Raw genomic sequence first — 25,792 nt, 5'->3', positions numbered from 1 at the left:
AAACAAATGCTACTCAGCAAGGAAGGCAAAAAGGGCCACATTCTATCCTGAGATCTAATCTGCAGAAGTTCACATGGTCCTTTCCCAGAGAAAGAGTTCCTTCCTATCCCTAGTTCTGTCTTCCTCCCAAGCTAGTGTCCTGCCAGAACTATCTCCCCTGAATCTACCAGTTTTTTTCTTCCAGCAAACAAATAAGACTCACACAAGCTTACATTTCACAGTCTCCAAGAGAGATAAATGGTCTGCCAGATTTTTTTCAGGCTGGAATACTTTTGCTCATTATAATGATGTACTAAAGTTGGTGAAATTTAATATAATTCATTTTCCAGAGTTAAAAAAGTTTCCTCTGAAGTATTTACTCTGTCAGGCAAGTCTATTCCCAACATATAGACTAATATTTGATATTTAACCTCTAAAATCAATAGGACAGTCAAAAGAGCAACTTGTAATTAGAAGAACCAAGGGATTTTTTTTTTTAAATGCTAAAATACTTTTACTATCTGGGCAATCAGAAAATGTGCTAAAAGAAAGATTCTGGCACTGTCCCTAGACACTCTTTAAAGTAAAATGTGGCTACTTTTCCATTCCAAGCTGTATGTGGATTAAAAACAGAACTAATCACCCCAAAAAGTCTGCTTTCAATCCATGTTGAGTTTTTCCCTCTGCCCGGAGTCTCTGAATTAAGACCTGGAGCATGGCTGCAGCCTGCATCTGACAGTGTCATTGGGCAGCAGTTACTACCTACAGTGGTCCTCTCTCTAGTAACTCAAAGTCTATAATCAGGACATGGCAAAGCAACTGACTGAGCTAGCCTCCTAGACTCAAAAACCAGTTAAAATATCCAGGTATTTCTGTGCATCACTAACTGTAACTGTTACTCCCAATTTTCCTTGCTTCCTAAAGTAGAAAGGCTTCCAAGGCCATACCAGATCACATACATAACAGAAGCAGTATGGGATATGGAACTCATTCTACTGCTTCTTTCCCTTTTGTTTCTTTTTCTTTTTTGCAGACCTATTGTCTGCCACCTGTGTACACAGAGAGGCTCTGACCCAATGGAAATGCTTTTAGAAATAAATGTCCCTTCTGGCTCTATGAACCCACAGGCAGTCTCTCAGAGATTTTAAGCTAAGATTCCCTTTGCTGTCACTGCAGGAAAAAGTTGTTCATTTTCAGAAGAATTTGCATGACTTTAGACTGCTCTTTATAAAAATAAGGTGCTAATATTCAAGGTTACTGGGAAGAAAATTCCACTTTTTCCAACACTCTGCTATCATTTCTATTTTCCATCTTTACATTTACTTGCTGGTTCCCTTTTCTATTGCATGGAAAGTTGACACACTGTAATTGGTTAAAAGCAAGAATTTTTGAGCCAGAAGACTGGGATTTGAGGTGCAGCCTTGCCACTTAACTATGTAATCTGTCAAGTCATCTGACTTCTACAAGGGATAGTTTCATAATTTCTAGAACAGAAATACCTCCATGCAGTACTGGGGTTTGAACGCAGGGCCTCATGCTTGCTAGGCAGCAACTGAATTGCTTCACTAGCTGTTTTGTGTAAACTATTTGCCTGGGACTGGCTTCAAACCGAGATCCTCCTGATCTCTGCCTCCTGAGTGGTGGTACTGCAGGCATGCACCATCATGCCAGGCTAGGGGACATGTCTTTAAAGATCAGTAAGATAAGAATGGCACAATGAATGAATGCAAACAAATACAATGGTATGCAGAAGTATGTCTACAGAATCATTCAGCATCATTCGGTAAGCAAGAGAATTCTCAAGACATGAGAAACTGCTGAGGGTTACCACACCTGATGAGCCCTAACAGAGGCCCTAATGACATCCACTGAAGGTAGACACCTAAGGTTAAGTAGCTTTTATTTATGGAAAGTCCATTCTGATACTAGTGGCCACCCAGGCACCATCCAGGCCATTGCTATGGAAACAGGGCATCTCTAGCTGGAGAAGAGACGCTTTCAGAGGCCTCAGCAATAGTAACAGTGCAGCCAGTTCCCCATGGATGATGCCCAACAGCAGTAGAGATTACAGAAATTTCGAAGCCATAAACAGCTAGCTGTGTGTATACAGAATTGTGCTTCCTTGCATCCTATAGCACACCAGCTCCTTCTAGGTCTGGCAGCTCTAGTCAGATGCCAGATGGGTGCCCATCAGATGACACTCATTGGTATTGATACAGATTCCTCCACAGCTCATTTAGAAACCTAGAGTATAATGAGGCTTTATTTAAAGCATGGCTTTCTTTCCAAGTTTGTGAACCAAAAGAATGTAAGGAGCAAAGGGAGTAATTCTCACCTTATTTGTTAAAATGCTCTGTTCCACATAAGTTACTTTTATTTATGATTTCTGCAAACCACATCCACTGAAAATGTGAGCCAAAGAGCTCATTTTTTATTGTCTTTAGGAGACAAGCCAGAAGTTAACATAACAACATGAAGTTGGGACACACATTCAGCAGTGCCCAAACAAGACTAAACATTTACATTTGAAAGTTCTGCTTATATCTGTTATCACCCATAGCTCAAAAACATTACCCCTGAAATGGCTGGGAGTGGCAAAGTCATGATGTGCAGCTTCCCTGATGGAATGCGGCCCCTAAGGATGAGGGCTCAGGCAGCAAGTCCAAATAGCAAAAGAGAAGGAAATGTTTAAGCTCAAGCCTCAGCTGCTTTTGCTGAATAAAAGGCACAGAAATTCAATACTTTAGGAAACGGTGCACATTTAAAGAAAAACTTGTCCAAGTTTAACAAAGGACTACTTCCCACAAATAGCTAAGACTTCTGCCAAGTCAGAAGTTACTTGTTTCATTCTAAATTCCCCATCTCTTAATATTACTTCTAATTTTAATTCTTAGTAATTCTCATCTGTATAGTGGGTCTCCATTCAGGAGAAGACACCCTTTTTTTGGTCACATCTGGATGAGTTTTAGAGAAACCTTCTGTACCGAGCATCCTTTGGGAATGGATCTCCTTGGGGCTTCATCTGAATCATCTGTTCTTCCAATTTTACTCATTTTCTTCAAGATGCCAATAGTTCCTATATTTTCAGTACCACAGTTGTGCAGTGGCACAGAGTTCTCTTTTCATCCTCAGGTTCTTCTCTTAGTCCAGTTTCTGGGAGAGACCCAGCTAGTGAATAAAGCCATTTCTCCCTGCCATTGTTTGGATTCCCTTGTGAATCAGTTAACTTTTCAGATTCTACAGTGAGTAAAAGGGGCACCCTGCTTCCCTTTCAAGCATCTGTTCCTGTTTAAAAAGAGAATTTGGGACTAGGGATGTGGCTCAGTGGTGGAGTACTTGCCTGGCACACTTGAAGGCCTGGGTTCTATCGGCACCTCTGAGAGAGAAAGACAGAAAAAGAGGGTGGGGGGGAGGAGAGAGAGAAAGAAAAGAATTTGGTATGGACAAAAATGTGGCATACTGGGACTAAGAAAACCTGGGGCTATGATTAACTCTCTGAGTATGAATTTGGGCAAGTCACAGAAAGAACATGCTATCTGAGCCTGCTTCTTCATCTGTAACATGGGGAGGATAACACTTACATGGTGTAATTCACAGCTTTCTGAGGATCAGACCAAGCAATATATGAAAGTACATCTTGGAGAATGCAAGATAGACATATGGGTATTATAATAAAACATTTGCATTACAGATCCAGACAAATGACTCAAAATGTATGTTCTATAAAAGCAACTCAAAATGCATCTTTGCTTATAGTAAATTAATCACAAAAGACTAATATAGCTAACAAGTAGCACTGGAACTTGCCCACAAGAGGCTTATTTAGTCACTAGAAATCTCCAAAGTTCAGAATCTCCAAGTTGTCAATGAAAAGTAGAAAAGGTATACAGTTCTAAATTAACAGAAGCAGTACCTGGCCTAGTTTATGGTGTTATCCTATCAGGAAGCTATTTTCCCATGTAAGTGGGAGCAAGAAAAGCTCAAGTGTGACAAGGAGACAGAGTTAGTAGTAAGGTCTGAATTGGAATAAAGACCCCTCAATTCACCTCTTCTCTTGTTTTATAAAAGACAGTGTTTGGATCATCCAATTTTCTTTTCAGTATGTATACCTGCAGAAGTAATGTCTCCCTATTAACTGGAAGCTATTATGAGAGAGGCACTAATATATTTTGCCTAACATCCTTATTCTAAGTATCACAACAATACCTAAAGATGTACCCAGCATCTGTTCAGAGTCTACACTGTAACAGTGAAAATAAATCAGAATCCTGGCATGTGAATCAATACTACATTGAGGATGAGAACTTTCTTGTGTACTTTGAAGCTTTAATAGTGATGACTGTAAAACAATGAACCAAAGCAGACTAAAAAAGCATTGTCTCTGGTTTTGCAAAGTTAGTCTCCTTCCATAGGAGACCTGAGAGACTCCAAATTAAAGCAAATAAAATTTTATAGCTTTCTTATAGATTCCTGAACACCGGGAGTTATTAATTGACATGCTGACAGGACAACAGCAGCACTGAATTCCTATTGTTCTAAATATTGTATTTCTATGAATAAAAGAAGGAAGAGGAAAATGGAGGCCAAGTTCTTACATGAAGGCAGGGTTTCAAATTCTCACCCATCGTTCTAACACATCTGAATGACTTCTTGTGTCAAGGGCTTGTAACCCAGGAAAATTTTGCCCTGTCAGCAGAAATATTACAATTTTCTAATGCACAACCTCAAGCTGAGGATGCAATTTTCCTTACATCTCTAACTACCAGCAATCAAAAGCCAGAGTGACCTGGGGAAGAGCCAGAGCAGTTACAGCAGTGATGAATAGCATTTTCCTCTGTAGATGCAGACTCCAGTGTAAATGTGTGACTGCCTTTAACATGGAAACAAGGAGATGGCAAAAAGTTATGCTTGACCTTCCTTTCCTGCCTCCGGAGGAGTGCCAATTTATATGGAGATGGCTCAGAAGACTAATAAACTTCAGTATTCCTTCTTGGCACACTATATTCCTAAAATTATTTTCAATAATCACATTACAGATAAGTGGGACTTGTGTTTCTAAGGTCAGGAAGACGATAGTCCAACTGCTGGACTTGTTACCTAAATAAAAGAAAAATTCAGGGAGGGTTTATTTGGTGTGGGGAGAGCATCTCTATTATTATTATAAATACAAAAGCTTAAGACTCTGCAGCTTATCTGAAACACAGTCTGAATGGACTGTGAAGACAAAATAGGAAATATGCTTACACTAATGCATTTGTGTCTGAACAAAAAGATAAAACTATTAAAGATCACAATATGGAAAAATGTTTCCAGACAGATTAAATATTAAAATGACTAAAAATTACCATATGATCCAGCAATTCCACTCCTAGGTATTTAATGAAAGGAACTGAAAGTGGGGACTGGGATAGATATTGATATGCCAATGTTCACAGCAACATTTTCACAACAGCTGAAAGGTGGAAACAACCTATGTCTCCACAAACAGATGAATGTTGAAAAACAAAATGCAGTAAATGCACACAACGGAATATTATTCAGTCATAAAAAGGAATAAAGTCCTGATGCATGCTACAACATGGGTAAACCCTAAAGACATCATAAGTGAAATATACCAGAAACAAATGGTCCAATATAGTTGGATTCCATTTATATACAGTACCTAGAATTGGCATATCATAGGGGCAGAAAGGAAATTAAAGGTTAGAGGGGACTGGGGGAGCTATTGTTTAATATTCATCATACTGTTTGGTATGATGAATATAAACATTGGAAATAGAAGTTGTGAAGGTTGCACAACACTGTGAATGTAATTAATGTCACTTCTACACTTAAAAATAGTTGAAATGGAACTAAGGATATAGCTCGGAGGTAGGGTGCCTACCTAGCATACAAAAGGCCCTGATCAGTAAATCTAAGTGCAAGTCTTTTGAAAAGGCCTAAAAAATTGTGACCAGTTTAATGTGGGGGAAAAGAGGAAATACAACATTAAGAACGTAAAGAGAATAGAAATGGAGACATAGGATGATACAGATCTGAATGAAGTTATTTTCAAGAATCTACACTCTTGAGGCCCTGAGTTCAAACCCCAGTACCACTAAAAAAAAAAAACCAGAATCTACAGTCACTGAAATTGACTCAAGAAGTGGGAGACATAAAGATAACGGTAGAGCCAGGTGCCAGTGAGTCAGGTCTGTACTCCTAGCTACTCAGGAGGCAGAGATAAGGAGGATCATGGTTTGAAGCCAGCCCTGGGGCAAATGGTTCATGAGACTCTATCCTGAAAAAACCTATCACAAAACAGGGCTAGTGGAGTGGCTCAAGTGGTAGAGCAGTGAGGCCCCAAGTTCAAATCCCAGTACCACCAAAATAATAATAATAACGATAATGATAATAATAAAAGGAGAGGAGAAGGGAGGGGAAGGGGGAAGGGAGAGGAGGGGAGGGGAAGAAAAGGGAGTGGGGGAGAAAGGAGGAGAGGAGAGGAAAAGACAGCATTTGGGCACAGAGTCACAGTTGAGCATAGTTGGCACCTCTAGTTCCAACTATTCAGGAGGCTGAGGCAAGAAGGAGGCACAATTATTCTCAGCCACTAATGGGAAAACATAAGCTGATACTTTTTTTGAACTCAGGGCTTCCTGTTTGCTAGGCAGGTGCTCTAGTGCTTGAGCAAATCCTCCAGCCCTTTTTGCTCTGGTTATTTTGACATAGGGTCTTGCTTTTTGCCCAGGTCAGCCTGGACCTTAATCCTCCTATTTTAGGCTTCCTAATATAGCTGGGATGACAGGTGGTATACCACTACAACCAACTTTTTTCTGCTAAGATGGAGTCTTGCAAACTTTTTGCCTAAGCTGACCTCAAACCGTGACCCTCCCAATCTTACCCTCCCAAGTAGCTAGAATTACAGGAATGAGTCACCATGCCTGGCTAAGTTGATACTTTAATAGCTCAATCACATTCAAGACAATTTGTTTTAGGGGGAGAAAGCAAGTGGCAATTGCCATTTTAAAAGAATTATCTGTAGTGTCTTTAAAACTAATGTTATTTATTTTCTTTAATTTCATTAATTAATGGGCTTTGCTTTTTTTTCCCAAAAGAGGATGAGAGAAAGGATAAATTTAAAGTGATGGAGGGTAAGAATATAAACCATCCTACAAGTGAGCTGACAATAACAAATTCACATAATGAAGCTCTCACATAATGAAGGTCAACACTATGGTATGCGGTCCCACCACCTGCCTAGTTCAGTCTTGTAGAACACTGTGCTTGCATCTGATGATGTGCTAATTTTTATGATGAAAAGCAGCTTATACCTTCTCCTTGGAAGGCAACAAGCTTTCCTGATTTATTTCACAAATCTTTATAATATTTCTATGAAAAATGAAGCAGCCAAGTATTATTGGCCTCCATTTCTGGGGAAAATCGAGACAGAAAGATTAAGAAACATGGCCCTGGACAGTACCTAAGAACAGGTAGAAATCCTGTGTTTTCTTTGTACTAAAGGGAGAATGAGGAAGAGAGAACAGGAAATCTCTAATGGCATGCCACATGGCTCTGAACCTATCCCGTATCACCTTTTCATCTACAATTTGAATGAAGACATAGAAGGTATGTCTGGTAAATCTGCTAAAGATAAAACAGGAAGGTGGCTCAAGATACCAGAAGGTCTCAATAGGCTAGAACAATCAAGCAAAACTAGCAAGATAAAACCAAAACTAAGACACATAAAGTCTAGTGCTTAATTTCAAACAGTCTCTTGCACAAATAAAGGAAGAGAAAGTTTAAATGAAGTTCATATGAAAAAGACTTGGGGCATTATTGAAAACTATTGGCCTAAGGATGTATTTTGTTTGGCCTTTGCAGTGTTGTGAAAAACACTAGGCCAACACTTAAAATTGGGAGAGGCACATAAAAGTCTGTATTTCTGGCTTCTCTTGAAAAACCAATAGATCTGGCAACTTCAGGCCTGCATTCAGACATGACAACAATTGGGATGTGTGACTGTCACCTCTAGACATGGCATTCACTCCTCCAGCAGATGGATATGGATTGCATAACAGCCTGCTTAAGTGGGCATCCACTGCCACACTTTACCTGGGGGTTGCAGGTAATTGTCACCTTAACAGAGGCCAATGGTGTGATACAGCTGCCAAAAATTACACCAAATCCCAGGTAATGGAAGAACCAGTGGCTCTGAACTTTTGAAAAGTCCTAAGCTCCTAAGAGAATTTAGAAAAATCAGTAAGTCTTCTCTTTAGAAATAGGTCTATCCATACAACAATTTACAATTAATTTCAAGACCCCTCTTTGTTCTAACGAGGAAGTAAATTGTTCCTTGTTCACATAGTATGTCCACTTCTGGGAAACACATTTTAAGGGGGGGATGCTGACAAACTACTATCCACAGCAAAGTAACTGGGATGATAAAAGGCCTGGAAATCATATTAGAAAGTTAAGGTAACTTAGAATAGCTAGATTTGAAAAGGAATACTTATGAAAGAACATAAAAACCATTTTAAATTTCAGAAGCTGTAATAAGGAAAAGGGATTAGGCTTACACTGGTCCAGCTGGCAGAACTAAGACCAATGAGGGTTACAATGAAGTCTATTTTACTATTTCAGTTTAGTCTAAGAAAGAAGTTTCTTTCAATTAAAACTGTACAAAACTGGAATAGTCTGTCCCATGGGCAAATGATGTAATGAGCTCCCCATCACTGTAAGTATCCAAGCTTCTGCAGGATAATGAAATGTTAGAGAAGCTATATAAAAAATTCCCAAGGTCTGGGGGCATGACTCAAGTGGTACAACACCTGCCTATCAAGCACAAGGCCCTGAGTTCAAACCCCAGTATCACAAAAAGAATTCCTGAGCTGGGAGGAAGCTTGCACTACAATTATCTAAAGCTTCTTCCAAATCAAAAGTTTCAGTGTGCAGAACTAGAGAGACCAGTAATAATGCTCTTCTCTTTCCAAACTTTAATCATGGTCCAATCAAAGAAATGGCCACATTGCAGCTAAGTTCTCTACTCAAGAGACAGAAATCCAGTGGCAGACATGTCATGGTCATTCTCAGTCAGCCAACTGGGAGTTGGTCAAAGTTTGGCCCCTCTTGAAATTTCACATGCCAGCTTTTTCCTCCTTTAACCCATTCTTCTTTTACTCACTTTAAGCTGTCCATTTTACTTCTTGGGAAGCTGGATGAATTTCATAATATATCAGATCATGTACTTGTTTTGTTTAACTGACTCATTTTATCCACAAAATTTCAAACATATGGACATTTAATTAAAGCTTTAGACTGATGACTTCAACAGGTGGGAAGGACTCAGTGCCATATTAACTCTGCAAGAACATCAGTTTTTAGTTAGAAGTCACAGATTAGACAGGTCAAATTCGACCATATAAGAAGTGGTCAACAACCAAAGACTGCAAAATGATTAGCAGAGTACTAACCAAGCAGCTGGTATTTCAGAAATTTCAAGAAACTAAAGAAATGGCCTCACTGTATCTTCAATTTCTAAATCATCCCCCTTTCTCCAAATAATTTTTAAAAAGAACTTCTCTGCTAAAAATGTCTTTTAAGATATAAATATGAGTAAACATGTGTCCCTTATCCACACAGATAAAAATGCACATCTGTTTGGTTGAATGCAACCAAGATTAAATTTATGAAAGGCAAACTTCCTTTTGTCCATATTGCTGCTCTCCTCCTGAGTGTTACTCAGAAGCTGAGGAAACAAGTTTGAAAGCAAACTTTTCCTGTGTTCCAGGGAAGAGGGGAACACGGGCCTCTTGACCTATAAAACTCAATATTTTGGAACATCCATAATTCTCCCAATTTTGTGCCAGTCAAATGGAGACTCCCTTCAGCAAACCACCAGCCAGAGTAAAGCTTTCATCCCTAGGACTTGACAAGGACAGGACCCAAAAGCTCCTTGGAAAAAACGTCTCCACTTTAGCTTGCATTACAAACTGTTGGAAAAGACAGATGAAGGGCATGCAGGAAAAGCAATTATTTCTTCTGGGCTTCCTTTCTGTCTGGATTCTAAGGAGACGAATACAAAATTCCATCACACATTGAAATGCTATCTAAACACTCTTGAAAATGTGGTCTTGCTCTCTGAAATATGACCTGCTCTCTGCAGCACCCTGTAACCCTTTACCAGGTGAAGGTGGGGAGAGCTACATTCCTGAGCTTACCCACTTCTAGGTCTGATTTACTCTCCACTACTGTTACTCAGTGACCCACAGGTTAAAAACATAAGCAACAAAAATATATATCTACATAGTCCTGATGAATCATTTGCTTTATTTATTTATTTATTTTTACAGTACTGGGGTTTGAACTCAGGGCCTACACCTTAAGCCGCTACACCAACCCTTTCATGTGATGGGTTTTTCAAGATAGGGTCTTATAAACTATTTGCCCAGGCTCACTTCAAACCACAATTCTCCTCATCTCTGCCTCCTGAGTAGTTAAGATTACAGGTGTGAGCCACAATCGCCCAGCTATTCTTAGAATTTTAAACATCTGAGACTCTCAAGTATTTTAAGGTTTCTAGTGAGCCATTGTAATATAGGCTGAATCACACTAAAAAGTAGTGCTACTCCAAATAGTAGTAAACTAAGACTATTAACACATAAATCAAGGACTGGGGGCATAGCTTAGTGGTAGAGTGCTTGCTCTGGATTCAATCTCCAGCACCACAAAAAAAAAAAAAAATCCCATACACAAATCAAGCTTTATACTACTTTACAGGACTATTCAAACAAACACTGATTAAGTGATATTTTATGGACAAGAACTTTTGTTTATTTGCAATTAATAATTTTATGCACACTAAATATGCAATACAGTTGATTAAAATGTTATTGCATGTGAACTACTTGTACTGAAATATAAAGATGAGAAAGGCTGAGTGTGGTAGTACATGCCTGCAATTCTAGCAGTTGGGAGGCCAAGGCAGAAGGATCACAAGTTCCAGGGCAGCCTGGAACACACAGCAAGTTCTGTTTCATAAAAAAAGGAAAGACAAAGAGTGTCTCTTACTTTCAAGGAGCTTACAAACCAATAAAAGGGACAAGATGTGTTCACCAGTAAGTCAAAGAAGACCACAAAACCCAAGGCAAGGCACACACAGAGGGCTATGGGAATTCATGGACACATGTCTGATTGAATAATAATGCCTATAATCAATTTTCACTCTATAGAAGAGGAGGGTCTAGAAGAATTCCAAGTCCCTTTCTAGTCCTAAAATTCTGTTTCCTTTGGTGTGATCCAGATGAGGTTAAAAAAAAACATCATAAAAGAAGCTGGCCCTTAAATGGGTAAGATTTAGAATGTAGCTATTGGGAAAAAGGAAAGAAAAAACATTTCAGGCACAAAGAAGTACTAAGTACGGGTTCAGAAATCACAGGGCATGCTTGTTGAGCTCTAGGTCTTCAGTAGGGATATAGCACAAGAGGAGACAAAATTGGGAGGCAGACAGAAGTCTTGAATGGCAAGCAAAGGAAGTAATTTCACTGTAAGGCAATAGGCACCGAGGTTTCTGAAGAGGCAAATGACATGATCAAAAATAGATTAGGAAAGTTAATCAGCAGAATATGGATGTAGTAGTCTACAAGGTACTCTGTACCTCTTTCATTATCTGTACATGCCCCATTTACATAGGCTCCATCTGCCAGGAGACTGTGCTCCATGGAGATACCTTGGTAGACAAAAACAAAGGAATAAGGACTAAGACCATAAGGACTAAGACCATGGAAGAGTCCAGGTAATAGAATCTACCTTAGGAAACTCATCTATCTACAAACAAAACTGATTATGATAACAAGGAAAAAGATAAACTACTTATTAATAAGGACAATAGAAGACTATTAAGAGTGGGGAAAAAATTCATATAATGTAGAAATGGAAAGCTGTAGGCATGGCTCAAGTGGTAGAGCACCTACCTAGCAAGCATGAGTTCAAACCCCAGTACCGTTTTAACAAAACAAAACAAAACCCTAGTATCAACAGAAAGAAAGATGTAAAACTAAAAATGTAACAGAAAGAGACTTGTAAATCCTATAATACACTAGCAGAGAAATATGGATATTAGAGATGAGGAAATTTCTACATAGGACTACAGCCTTCCCCTACCCTAAATCTGGACAACAAGATGAATGTTTTCAGAAGTTAGCTTACTAAAAAATGTCAACAAGGACAAATAACAGAACTGGAACCATCACAACAACACACTCCTGACCTAAGTGAATCTGTGTTGAAAAGGGAGGACCAGACACTGTAGAGAGAAAGGCTGGAAGGCATGCTCAGCATTTCTGTTATGACAGCCACTTCTGAAACATGATGCCTAAACAGCAGAACAGAATCCAAATAAAAAGGAAAATGGCTAATAGATAACATCTGGCCCTTCAATCATTGACAAATATCTCCTCCCACATGCTTCTTTTACCTTCCATCCCCTCTCAACAGTCCTAGATCAAAAAAAAAAAAAAAAAAAAAAAAAACTATAAAACTCTGAAATGAACCCAGTTACCTGTTGGCCAGCAAATCTAGGTATGAGGAACTGAGTTACATCAGGTTACTTTTGCAGTAACCTTGACACTTAGCTGACAAAAGCAGTAACTTTATTTAGCCATAGTACTCAAAATAAAGGCACAAGAAATGTCTGAAAAGAGACTAAGGTAAAAGACAAGGACACTTCAGTTTGCTCATTGCAGCCTGCAAGTCCCCATCTAGAGTGAGCTATGAATGATCCTGGTCTCAGAGGCAATGGGTGAAAGTTCATGGCTGGCCTGGGTAGTCTACTCCTGCTATATGGGTGGCAGGTTATGCACATTTCCTACTGTATATGGGACAGATCATTAAGAAAGTGTTCTGAGAGCACTTGGTGTGGGTCTTTAAGAAGTTAGGGGAATGAGGACTGGAGGTGTGGTTCAAGTGGTAGAGTGCCTGCTTTGTAAGTACAAAGCCCCGAGTTCAAACTCCAGTCCTTTCTCCTTCCCCCAAAAGTTAGAATGAGCTGAAGGTGTGGCTCAAGTGATAATGTACCTGCTTAGTAGCCCAAGTACTAGTACTACCAAAAAAAAAAAATGTTAGGAGAATTTACTTGTATAGAGAGATAAATTACTTACTTGTCTTCCATCCTGCCCCACATTTGTCTGACCTCTTACAACTGTTCGAATGTTGTCATCCAGTCTCCTAGCAAAAAAGTTAAAGGACACAAATCATTTAAATAATCTCTATTCTAGGTGAACCAAAAGAAAAAATTAGTAAGTTGTCTAAAAATTCTGCAGACTGCACCTACTTATCCAGAACATCAAACAAACTGGAGCAATATGAGAATAAGGCTTTGAACTCAGGGAGCAACAACAAAAGTGAAAGAAGGTAAGCCTAGTGTAGACTAGTAAGTCGTCTTGATTTAAAAACTTGGCAGTTTTTACTTACTATCCAGAGCTGTCCAAAAGGACCAATAAAATTTTAGTATTTTTAATGGAGTAAATCCAGAATGACAAAGTTACAGAAGTTTTACAAGACTAAGTCAGAGAGGCTTTTTCTTGAGAGAGAACAATGTACTGAGCTACATAGTGGTGACAGTGACTTGGCTGCCTTGTGTTGTCTGACCTTAGTATAGGGTATGACTCAGAACTCTGCCCAGATCACCAACCCTGGTCCTGGAGGATGGGAAACTGCCTGCAACAGATTTAAGAAGCTAAATTAAGTTGCCTTCTAGAGCAGCTACCAGGGAACAATGGGAGTCAAGGAGGAGGGGCCAGTGTGTGTGATCTGCCACATAGAGTTCATCTATGGCGACTTCATCCGACTTGCCCTGTAGGCACATCTACCATGCAGACTGCATAGACCAGTAGCTGATGAGGTCCTCTGACCCTACTGCAGAGGGTCTTTGGCAAATCCCAGACCAGCTGAGTAACCTCAAGACACTGTTGTTTGTAGTTTTCATGTTTGTTACTGAATGCAAAGAGCTAAGGTTAAGAATTATGATCATAAACAAGAGTTTCCTAAAATTTCCTAAGTGGGAATACTTGGATCAATAAGTGAGATTTTAGAAATTTATGGAAAGGTAAGGTGAAATTCTGTCTTTTTGCCTTTTTTTTTTTTTAAGCAATACTGCGGATTGAACTCAGGGTCTCATGCTTGGTAGGCAAGTGCTCTACCATTTGTGCTGTACTCCCATCCTTACATTCAGAGTCTAAATAAGATAGGGTCTCTTGATTTTGCCCGGGCTGGCCTGGGACAGAAATCGTTTTACTTCCTGTTCCAAAGGAGCTGGCATTGCAGGCTTTCAGAACCACACCACGCCCAGTAAGATGATATTCTTTGGTAGAGTCTCTACTCATGGGCTAAATACAATTGTATTCAGTTCATGTTTTCTCCAAAACACAGGGGCTGTATAAAGTGCCCACTAATCCTGAGTGTTTAAATCAATTTCCTACCAAAGCAAGTAAAATCTTTAGACTTTAAAAATATTTATTTCTCCCACTTTCCCTATCTCTCATGCCAGTGTTATCTTGACCCATATTCCTTCTCTACTTCTGGTGAAAGTGAATGTACAGGGTGAATTTGAAGGATGGGCACCTTGGCTTTTCCACATGGAATAAAGCACTGAATGAAATAATCTTATTATGAAACATTAAGTCACATTGCAGGCCAAATCTAAAGTCAGGGTTGAGGGAGTGATATCGAGGCAAGAGTTAGGGAAAGTTCGGGACTCTTAGAAAATATGTATTTCATGTTAGACATTCCTCTCTTTCTCTGAGCCTTCTTTTCAATTGCAAATGTGTGTAGATTAGGGATACACCCTAGCTCAGGGACAACTCAATTTGCCCTCACCTGGCCCAGGGACCACCCGTGCCCCTCCCCACTCATCAATTATTGGCTGGGAATCACTAGGTTCTTCCCTTTCCATGGGCTAGCATAAGTTTTAAAAGCACCTAGAAAAGAAAAAAAGACGCTCTGTTTGCAACTTCCATCTGGCCCCACCATGATCCCTTTTGTAATTCCCCTCCCTAACTTTTAATAAACTCCATTACAAAAAACAAAGAATAAGTCAGAGAATTCAAATTACCCCATACAAAATCCTTCCTCAGTAGTGACCTTAAAAGGATCCAGAAGCCAGGGGAATACATGCAATCAGTACTTGCCTTCTGTGTCCTGATCATGTACGTGTGTGAGACAGATCTATGACTTCCAGATCCTCTTGCCCTTGCGGCTCAACACCGCAGGAATGACAAATCCTTTTAATAGCACCTCAACCAGAGGAATTTGTATCAGTAAGTTTCAGTTTTCATTTGAAGAATCCATTAAAGGTAGTGAAAGGCAGAAAATACCTAGCTCCACAAGTGATCTTTGTATCACCAGGAATTTCCATTTTCTATTCAAACACTGGAATTATGGTCTCTAGTAGAACTGTTACAGTTTAAGTCCAACAAAACAATAAGGAGGCTTATTTGTGCTTCTGTAAGCACCAAAGAAACAATATATTCATGGGCAGAGCCCTGCACTGAAAAACCCAAAGATTGTAGGAAAAAAAAAAAGTCATATGCTGGATTCAAAATGGATTCATTTTGCTTTTAACCTCATCGAAAGTTAAAAGCAAACACAAAAACCTAAAACTATATTTGAGGTATTAAAATAATGAACAGATATTTATTGAGCACCTACCATGTGTCAAAATCATAAACCTAGACAAGAATAGGCCAGAACAAAGCTATTGGGCAAGGAGGACATCTGATAATCAACCTAGACAATCACGTCCCAAGTTAATTACAATGTTTAATCCTGGGCCACCACCAAGGTCCACCATCAGATTTGACATTGTTAGCCAACAGGTAACTAAAGGACATACATATAAGCCCAGCTCATATAAGCCCAGCTCGGTATCTGAGCTTTCAGAATACAAAAAAATATAAATCTATCAAAAAATAAAACCATTAAAAATACCATAGCAAAGTTTTTGTCTCCTTTTATAATTGACTATTTTGAACTGACTCTATTATACCTCTCCTTCCTTTTTTATGAATAATTAAAGACTGGTTATTAAAGCATCAATTTCCTTGCCACAAGACTCATAAAAGAATTAACTGTAATTCTGTGCTCACAATTGAACCCATGGCCTTACACATGCTAGGCAAGTGCCCTATCACTGAGCTTTATCTCCAGCCCTTGTTTATTTATTTGTTTGAGGCCACTGGCCTCAAACTAGAGATACTCCTGTCTCCACCTCTTGAGTGCTGGATTTACAAGGCATGTGCCACCATACCCACCTATTATGTTTTGTTTTGTTTTTGGTGGTACTAGGGTTTGAACAGGCAGGCATGCTATCCCTTAAGTCATGCCCCAAACCTTTTTTGCTTTAGTTATTTTTTTAGGTAGGGTTTCGAAATTTTGCCCAAGCCCAGTCTCAGACTCTGATCTTCCTTTTTATGCCTCCCTCATAGCTGGGATCACAGATGCATGCCACATCGCTTGGTTTATTGGTTGAGATGTGGGGGGGGATGTTTCAATAACTTTTTGCCCTGGCTGACCTTGAACTGTGATCCTTATGATCTCTGCCTTTCGAGTAACAAGGATCAAGCCACTGCACCTGGCTATTATATTTTTTTAATTTGAGATTTCAGTGCTGTCATAGAAAAGTGTGACTCAGAATGTAAGTATATAAATTAACAATATACTTTTCATTAATTAATGATCACATGGTATTACTTACCTTATTTTCAGTCTAATTTTGTTCACGACGTCATCTATATTTGCCAGAGACTAAGATAAAGAAGAAAGAGTGCCCAGCTGTTATTTCACTTCCTGGAATTCCTCTTTCACAGGAAAATGATGAGTTAAAAGCTTATTTATGAAATCTCAAAAAAAGTTTAATCTCACAGTAGGATACCAAGTTTACCTTCTCTTTTAAAAGTAAAGCAATAGTTGGTAACTACTGTCAAATCTAGCCCAACAACCATTTTTTTGTAAGGTTTAATTGGAACACAGCTAGGCCTATTCACTTCATATGTCTATGGCCACTTTTGAGCAGAACTGGGGAGTTATAACAGATACTGCAAGGCTTACAAAGCCTAAAATATTTTCTACCTGGACCTTGACAGAAAGTTTGCTAAGCCCTGTTATATAGGATTGTGACAAATAATACAATAAAAATACAGCAAAGAAAAGAAATGAACTATTAGAACATACAACATGAATAAATCTTATTAACAAAAAAGCCAGGTCCAAGGATATACACTATATGAGTATATCTACACAGTTGAATAGTTGAAACTGTTCTTTCGTGTTAGAAGGCAATATAGTGGTTATGTTTAGGGGAGATAGTGATGGTGAAGAAGCAAGGAAGGCCTGCTGATGTTTTATTTCTTGATCTGGGTTTTGTGAAAATTCATCAGGTTGTTCACTTAAGATCTACATATTCAATCTGAGTGTCGTGATATATGCCTCTAAGCCCAGCACTCAAGAGACTAAGGCAGGAAGATGTGAGTTTGAGTGCAGCTTGGGCTATACCAAAAAAAAAAAAAAAAAAGATTTATATACTCTTCTATATTATGTTATATTTCAACAACTAAATAAATTTATTTTTATGTACATAGATCCATTAGAAAAAAAGTCTAGAAGGATACACGCTAATAGTTGTAATATACTATTGGCTAAAATTTATGAAATCTGTATTAGTAGTTTTAATCTATGAAGAGATTCCAAAGTTTTCTTCTTTTTGCCTATGAGTATTTTTAATTACTTTATTTTGACTATGTACTGCTACTGTAATTATAATAAAGATTTTCTTTGTAAGCTAATGACAAAAATGGACCATTTCCAACCTTAGAGATGGGCAAATGTGAAGAGATGGTGCCCCCTACTGGAAGACAGAAAGTACAATCCAATAGCACTATTTTAACAAAAGTTTTTAAAATACGATTTTATAAATCTTTCCTCTCCAACAACAGATATTCAACCTCAGAAGGAAGTGGAGGTGGTTTAGGAACTGTGCTAATAAAATGCTGCTGGCTCCCTCTGCTGGCAGGAGAAGGCCAGGATCCTTCCAGGAGCAGTTCTGGTAGAGAAACAGGTCCCTGACATGTCATACTGGGATTTCACATTTCTTCAGTGTTCTGAGCAAGTCAGAGATCCATCCAAGAACAGTCTGAGGTAAAGATAATGCTCAGAAAGGAGAAGTGACTTTCATTGAGGAATCCAATCCAACTGGATTCAACACAATCTGATTCTGTCAGGACTACGTCACTTCAAAGCTGGGCAAGGTATAATTTAAATCACAAATGAGTTTCTATTTCCTCATATGCAAAATGGGTACAACGGGTCCTGACCTGCCTATCTCTTTTGGAACTCATAATGTGTGTGTGTTTGTGTGTGCATCTTTAAACAACTATTTTTAAATGTTCCTATTTGGGAAATCTGGGTGAAGGACGGCCATGAATTCTCTACACTATTTTTCTGAATATGGGAAATATTTTTGCAAATGCAAAAATATTTATAAAATTTTTAAAACATATACATGTTCAGATAGTAAAGGAGAGCATATAGTAAAATGCCGGGCTTCCTCTCACTCTGTTCTGCCTGACTCCAGCTCTCCTTCCCAGAGGCAGAGGCTCTAAGCCGCTTCTTTTCTACTTTCTCAGATACAGTCTGTGTGTTAAAAGCACATCCATAGAGTACTGTACTTTTCTCACTTCGCAATGTAACTTGGAGGTCATTCCACATCAGTGAATATTGTTAGTGGTACAGTAATCATTTCTTACATTTGATAATCTTTAGACAAGAAGGTCTATTCCAAGAATAATTCCAAATATTTATGCAGTCAAATGTTTAACTGCATTTCAAAAAGCAAAGACCTGGAGACAACCTAAATACCTATAAAGTTAAGCAAATTTGCCCATATTTATCTGATGGATCATTCTGCCACCCATGGAGACACTGGCAAGGAGGTTTTAAAAAAACAAAAAAGACTGCTTTGATATCTGCTAACAGGAGAGAAACATTTGAAAATTCAGGCACTCCAGTAATAAGGTTATTAAAAGTATGAAAAAGAAATATCCTATAATTCTAGCATTTGTTGACTGTTAGGTAGACCCATGCTGACTGCTTTCCCTCTACTTTCCAGATTTTCTATTGGGGAAGCAAAAGGGAAAGGGTGCTAACATTTAATACGGGTTCATTATGCAACACTGTTCTAGACACTACAGAAATCACTTCCCTTACTCTTCTCAGTCATATGAGACACAATATTACCTCCCTCCAAGTTGAGATTTGGGAAGTACAGACATTTTGTCTAAGGGCATGGAGATGACACATGGCAGTCAGAGTAAGTGGGAATCTGCCTGACTCCAAGGTCTCTGCTTTTCTTCCTTTCCCATGCTACCTCTCATGGCGATGGTTCATGACCTACTTCTTCTGCACCTCAAAACACTGGCAGATATGACACACTCCCTCCCATCAGTTCAGTGCTGCCCTATGGCAGGAATCCTCAACTATGGAAGAGGGTTTCCCCTGGAGTTGGGGCCAGCTCTGTGGGTATCCAGATGGATACCTAAGTGGAGGTGATGCAGCCTCTCTTTAAGACTCATCTATCTGGTTTAGTTGTAATGGAGTTGTACAGTTTTAATTGCATAAAATTTTAAATGTTTTCATTATGGAAAAGTATTGCCTCAATTTTAATAATAATTCACATTTATCAGAAAAAAAACCAAAACATTAAGTAAAATCACCCCATGGTCCCAGAAGCATACAACCACTATTAGTATTTTTGTTCGTTACATTCTACTATTCTATGAAAATTTATGGCTTTTTAAGAAATAAATTGGGCCTGAGCAATTCGGACCCTGTCTCCAAAATAAGCAGAGGAAAAAAGGCTGGAAGTGTGGTTTAAGCAATAGAGTGCCTGGTAGCAAATATAAAGCCCTGAGTTCAAATCCTAGCACTGCAAAAAAAAAAACAAAGGGGAGGAGTGGCAATGATAAGTAATTTGTTGCCTTGGGTTTTATCCACTTGCCCAGACTGGTCTCTAACTCCTGGGCTCAAGCAATCCTTCTGCTTCAGTCTCCTGAGGACTAGGATTATACTAGGTTTTCATAAAATATCATCTAGTTTCCCTTAATCAAATCTCCAATGAAAACATCAAATGATTGTCTTCAGTTTACTTGCAGGAGACTAAAAAGGTTTCCAAAATCATTATTTCCAAACCTGACTACTCTTCAGCACCTCCTGAGGAGCTCTGTAAAAGTACATAAAGCTGAGCTCTCTCCAGACCTGAACCTGGTGAAAGAGAGACATCCAGGGACCTGTTCCAGTCTCCAACAGCCACAGACACACAAGCACTTGCCACTCAACAGAAATACATCCATCCATAGTTCTCTTCTGAAAGTGACACTAAACCTATTCTTGTTTTTCTTCCTTCTTTTTCTCTTTTTTGGTGGCATTGGGGTTTGAACTCAAAGCCTAGTAGAGGCATAATTAGATAAAACATATAATGGAGTCTTTGGAACAATAAATGTCTTGTGCTTCCTTAAACAGTTTAAAAAACAAATATGTACACAATTATTTCAGGAGAAGGTGAGAACCTGGTGGTCTCCTATGTAGGTTTCAAATCTAACCCTTATTTTTGTTTTGTTGAGTTGGAATTCTTGACAAGGTGGGATAAGTGAAACATTTACATAGCTAAACTTGCTAGCTTTATGCAAGGTGTTACCAAATGTCTACCTCTGGCTAATTCCTCACATTCTGCTTTGACAAAAAAGGCTATTTGTGAAATCTCCAAAAAGACAATCCTGTAGTATATCACTTTAAAACTATTTAAAAACTAATGTCTATAAGAAAAATTTTGGATGGGGTACAATTGGATAGGAGGAATAACTTCTAACATTCTATAGCACAGTAGGATAACTATTGTTAACAATAATTAATTGTCTATTTCTAAATAGTATTAGAGGGGATTTTGGATGTTCCCAACACAAAGAAATAATGTCTGAAGTGATATATAGGCCAATCATTACACATTGTATGTCTATATTAACATGTCACACTATACTCCATAAATATGTACAGATACTATTGTGTCAATTAAATGTCAAAATGCATTTAAGAAGAAATAATTTTGTCACTGAATTCAAAAGAAGAAAAAGTTTGAAAGGATGGACATCAATATATTAACAGTGATGGGCAGGCTGAAGAAGTGGCTCAAGCTGTAGAGCGCATGCCTTGAAAGCACAAAATCCTGAGTTCAAACCCCAGAACCACAAAAAAAAAAAAAAAAAAGGTGACTGCTGAGTTTGACTGAATGAAGAAATAAGTGAATCCTTCAAGACTCGGCAGAGGGCTACCTGAGCTTTTGATTTTCCTGAGGAGAATGGCTCTTTTAGTCCTTAGTGCACTGTGTCATATCCTCTCACAGCATTCACCAGTATGCCCCTACTTGATCATGCACCTTTAGGGAAAGGATGTGTTTTAATTCATCTTTGTATCCTCATGCCCAGGACAGTGACTGACAACACATGGCAGATGCCCATTGAAAGTTTGCTGAGTGAGTAAGTGAAAAACTCAGCAGAACTCTAGCCGCCCTGCTCCCAGCTCTGCTGCTTCTAAGTCTGGTATACTATAAGCAAAACCCATCTGTCTAGGCAAATCATCCAACAAAACAATATAAAACAGAAAGTGTAAAAATTTACATTTTGAAATAGGGCTGAAAGTTGCATCATGACTCAGGGATTATCCCGCCTGCCTCACTCCCATTTTTCCTTATTATGTTGTAAAAATCTTAGTGGGGAGCTGGTGGCTGGTTCATGGCTGTAATTCTATCTACTTGGGAGGCTGAGATAGGGAGGATCATGATTTGAGACTAGACAGGGCAAGTAGGTCATGAGACATGCCCCCCCACCCCAATGTCCAAAATAACCAGAGCAAAATGGACCAGAGGTGTGGCTCAAGTGTTAGAGTAACTGCTTTGTAAGCGCGAAGCCCTAAGTTTAAACCCCCGTCCCACAAAAGAAAAAAATATCTTTTCCATTTTCCAATTTATAACTCAATATTTGATAGGAGATGGGGTGGGGAGGGTAAGGGGGTGAGAAGGTTCTTACAATCTAAGATTACAATTGCTAACTAATAGTACGCTCACTAAAGAATTTCATTCTAACTCAATTTACTAACTGACCTGATTGGTTACAGTGGAGTTTAATTTGGATTTAACATTTACTTGTTTACAAGGGCCCTTAGATTATGTAGTATAATATACCGATCACAACATTTAGGATGAGCCAGAAGCCTCTGAAATGAAGGAAACCTAAAACTCTATACTTACTTGCTCTGTTGGGAAGAGGGTATTAATATACTCCACAGCATTGAAATCTGCTCGATCTAAAGGATCCTGACTTGGAAATACCTGTATAAAAACAGGGGATTATATACAAAACATCATGTTAGACATTATAATTATACATAATTTTTGTGAGTTAAAAAAACAATTTTTTAAACAGGGGATTTAAAAGTAAGCATGATCTGTCTGCTTTGTTTTATGTATTCTTTCTTTCCCCTGCATTAGGTAGTAAATTCCCAGAAGACAAAAAAATTTTTTCCACTCTATAATGCTCACACATAATAGATAAACTATTAAAGAAACAGATGCTCGATAAAACATCTATTAAAGTAAATCTTTAATTTTCAACATCTGTAGTTTTGACATCTTGGCACAATGAAAAGTCAGCAGGCATTATGTAGTATGAGTCTAAACTGACTGAGGCATCATTATATTAAGGAAGCCTTGATGTGCCATGTCTCAATGATGTCTCAGCAACAGAATTCATAACACATTTAAGCATTTTTTTAATGGTGCAAGGGACTGAACTAAGGGCCGTGTGCATGCTAGGCAAGTGTTCTACTACTGAGCCACACTCCCAGCCCACATTGAAGCAATTTTTATGCTTCAGAAAGTGTGAAGAGGACAGGCACTGGTAGCTCATGCCTATAATCCTAGCTACTTGAGAGGCTGAAATCGGGAGCATTGTGGTTCAAGACAAGCCAGGGCAGATAGTTCACAAGACCCCACCTCTAAAATAACAAGAGCAAAATCGACTGGAGGTGTGGCGAAAACAGTAGAGTATCTCCTTTGCAAATGAGAAGCTCTGAGTTCAAACCCCAGTTCCACTAAAAAACAAAAAGTATAAAGAAATGCAAAGCTGACATTCAAGTTAACAGAATAAAGACAGCCACCTTCTGAGAAATACACCTAAGTCCTTTCAAAAGTCACAACATGAAGAACATGTAACAAGGTGGACTACAGAATCAGTCAAACAATCCCCTGGATACTTGATTTTACCAGCTCAACATAGTTATAATTCTGGAAAACTACTTCTTCATAGAAGAAGCCATCCAATGAAATATAATGTCAAAGAATCAAAATGTCTCCTAAGAGACGTTAAAGACAATTGATAGAAGAGTTTAGGACTTCCATGAAGTCGAGGAGAGGCAAAGGTGAGGGAGGTGAGAAGGAAGTGAAGGTGTTGTCTGTTTAAAATGTTTAGCACTTCTATTTCTGCAATATACACCTGTGGCAGAGATATATCGCATTGCACATGTAATTTACAAAATCTCAATTATAAGCCCTCAGCAGAGGGAGTGCTGGGAACTGTCCCTGCCATGAGTGTATGCCCCACTGTGAACATGATGTAAGAGATGTGAGTTATCCATTTCCTTAAACTGGTCTCAATTTCCTCTTACTGAACCTGGGTGTTATTCTAACGTTTAATGTGTTTTCATAAAACAAAGCCCCTAATCCAAGACAACTACTTCATCCAATGATAACTACAAAAAGAGTGATTGGCTTCAATGCTGAGGAGAAAATTGACAACACATAGCTCAGTGGTAGAGTGTTTGTTTAGCATGCACAAGGCCCTGGGTATAATCCCCAGCACCATCGAGACAGAGAGAGAGAGAGAGAGAGAGAGAGAGACTGAGACTTATATACTGTACTTTGTGAGCAATTTAAGGAATTTCAAGCATAAGGGCATCTACAGAAATGTTCACTTTATGCAATGATTTTGGAACTTAATCTATGGGTAAAATATGATTCCATTATTTCAACCTCTTCAAACTCATTACAATCACTAATCTTTACAAGTATGCTATTGTATAATTGTTTGCAGAATTTTACTCAATTTTATACTACCAAAGTAAAAAAAATTCTAAGTTCATCTAGACATCAAGATATCTACTTATCCAAGCATTTAGAGTGGCTCATGCCTGGAATCCTAGCTACTTGGGAGGCTGAGATCAGAAGGATTGTAGTTCGAAGCCAGTCAGGGCATAGTTTGAGAGACCCCCCCCCCATCTCCAAAATAACCAGAACAAAATGGGCAGTTGGGCCTCAAGTGGTAGAGTGGGTGCTTTCCAAGTGTGAAGCCCTGAGTTCAAACCCCAGTACCACAAAAAAGAAAAAGAAAGATGTCTCCTTACTAGATAAATATCTAGAGCCCAGACATATTCTATAAAAAGAGCAATAATGTGATCTTCTGAAATTCCTGTTGACCAGTAACTGAATGTATTCTGTTCTCTCATTTGAGCCCACTAGATCCAAAGAGCAACTGAAATGTATGCCTTTTTCTGGCAAAAGCCGGTGGGTGACAGAGCACTGTGGCCTAAATACTGAAAGCTTTGCCCAGTGGTCTGGCATCTTCAGTGTGTCTCAAACGTGGTATATATGAGTAAGCAAAGCACTCCTTGAAAAACACACAACCAAGTCTATAAAACAGTACAAACACATTACTTAGTACAACGGCAGACCCAAGGTAAGTATTAGCAGTCAATATATGCTAGTTATTAGTAGAAGAAATGCTTCCCCTAGGAAGATCTCCCAGTGCCCATTAAATGAAGCATAACCCTCCTTTTCTTACATCATAACACCATGGCAATTACTTTAAGGAAGATTTTCTCACTTCATCATGAGCGAAACCCTGTACCAAGGCCTAAATCACTAAAGTGCAGTATCATTACCCTTGAAATTTTTATAAACTTGATAAAGGAATTTAGTCAACTAAAGAATTTCTGCAGGGAAGAAGGGACTCCTAGGAATATTTTCCAACCTAACCCAAACTGCAGGAATCCTCAGCATTTATATGGAAAAAAGTGTCATTTTCCAACATGTCCCTCTGTCTGTCCATTCGCTTCAGAAATTAAAGTCTACCCCCTGCCAATTCCAAGCCACTCACAAGAGGACAGCTAGAGAAACAGCACTGGCCTGGTAAATGAATGAGACCCCAGAATCTGAGGTTGCCGCTCTGGGAGTCCCATCTTCTAGGTTCGTCCTCTCAAGAACACAGCTCTTTGCACAGACCCACCAGGACGCGCCAGCATCCAGAGACAATCCAGGCCTAGAAAGGACGCTCTCCCCTCCCTGGGTGGGAAACCCGACCCCACCTCCGCCTCCCCCAAACCTTCGCCCTCCCCTCTCCGCCCAGCTCCCACCTTCCCAGGCAAAGGCCGCAAGACCCACCGCTCGCCACCGCATCCTCCGCACGCCGCTTGCGAGGGGGCGGAACGCTCACCTGCTCGATGGCAAGCTGCACCTCAGGAGTGAGCTGCAGCACGGCTTCCAGCTCCTCCACGAACTCCAGTTCCTCCTCCTCCATCATTCCGCCACTCAGCCTACTGCTGACCCCGCCCCAACGCCCCTGGACCCCCAACGGTCACGCAGGCTCCAGAATTGCAACACGGCAGCTGCAGCGCCCTTGCTCTGACAGCCAGTCCGGCACTTCCGGGAAGCCGGGCACTTCCGGGAACCCGGGCATTCTGG

At 39.3% G+C, this 25,792-nt stretch overlaps 1 protein-coding gene across 1 annotated transcript in view; it reads right to left on the bottom strand.

Annotated features, from left to right (window-relative positions):
- The window catches only part of Vps53 (VPS53 subunit of GARP complex), a 122,688-nt gene extending 96,906 nt beyond the window's left edge, over positions 1–25,782 (bottom strand). Inside the window, exons 1-4 of the mRNA XM_020157928.2 lie at positions 25,545–25,782; positions 22,307–22,387; positions 16,709–16,758; positions 13,116–13,182 (exon numbers count right to left, since the gene is read on the bottom strand). Coding sequence (XP_020013517.1) covers positions 13,116–13,182; positions 16,709–16,758; positions 22,307–22,387; positions 25,545–25,631 — 285 coding nt within the window. The 5' untranslated portion in view covers positions 25,632–25,782. The remainder of the gene's footprint in view (positions 1–13,115; positions 13,183–16,708; positions 16,759–22,306; positions 22,388–25,544) is intronic.
- Positions 25,783–25,792: the final 10 nt, after the last annotated feature.

Source organism: Castor canadensis, chromosome 11 (genome assembly GCF_047511655.1).
Source record: "Castor canadensis chromosome 11, mCasCan1.hap1v2, whole genome shotgun sequence".
NCBI classification, from domain to species: domain Eukaryota; kingdom Metazoa; phylum Chordata; class Mammalia; order Rodentia; family Castoridae; genus Castor; species Castor canadensis.
The sequence above is the reverse complement of the archived record's forward strand: the minus strand, read 5'-3'. Positions and strand labels throughout refer to the sequence as shown.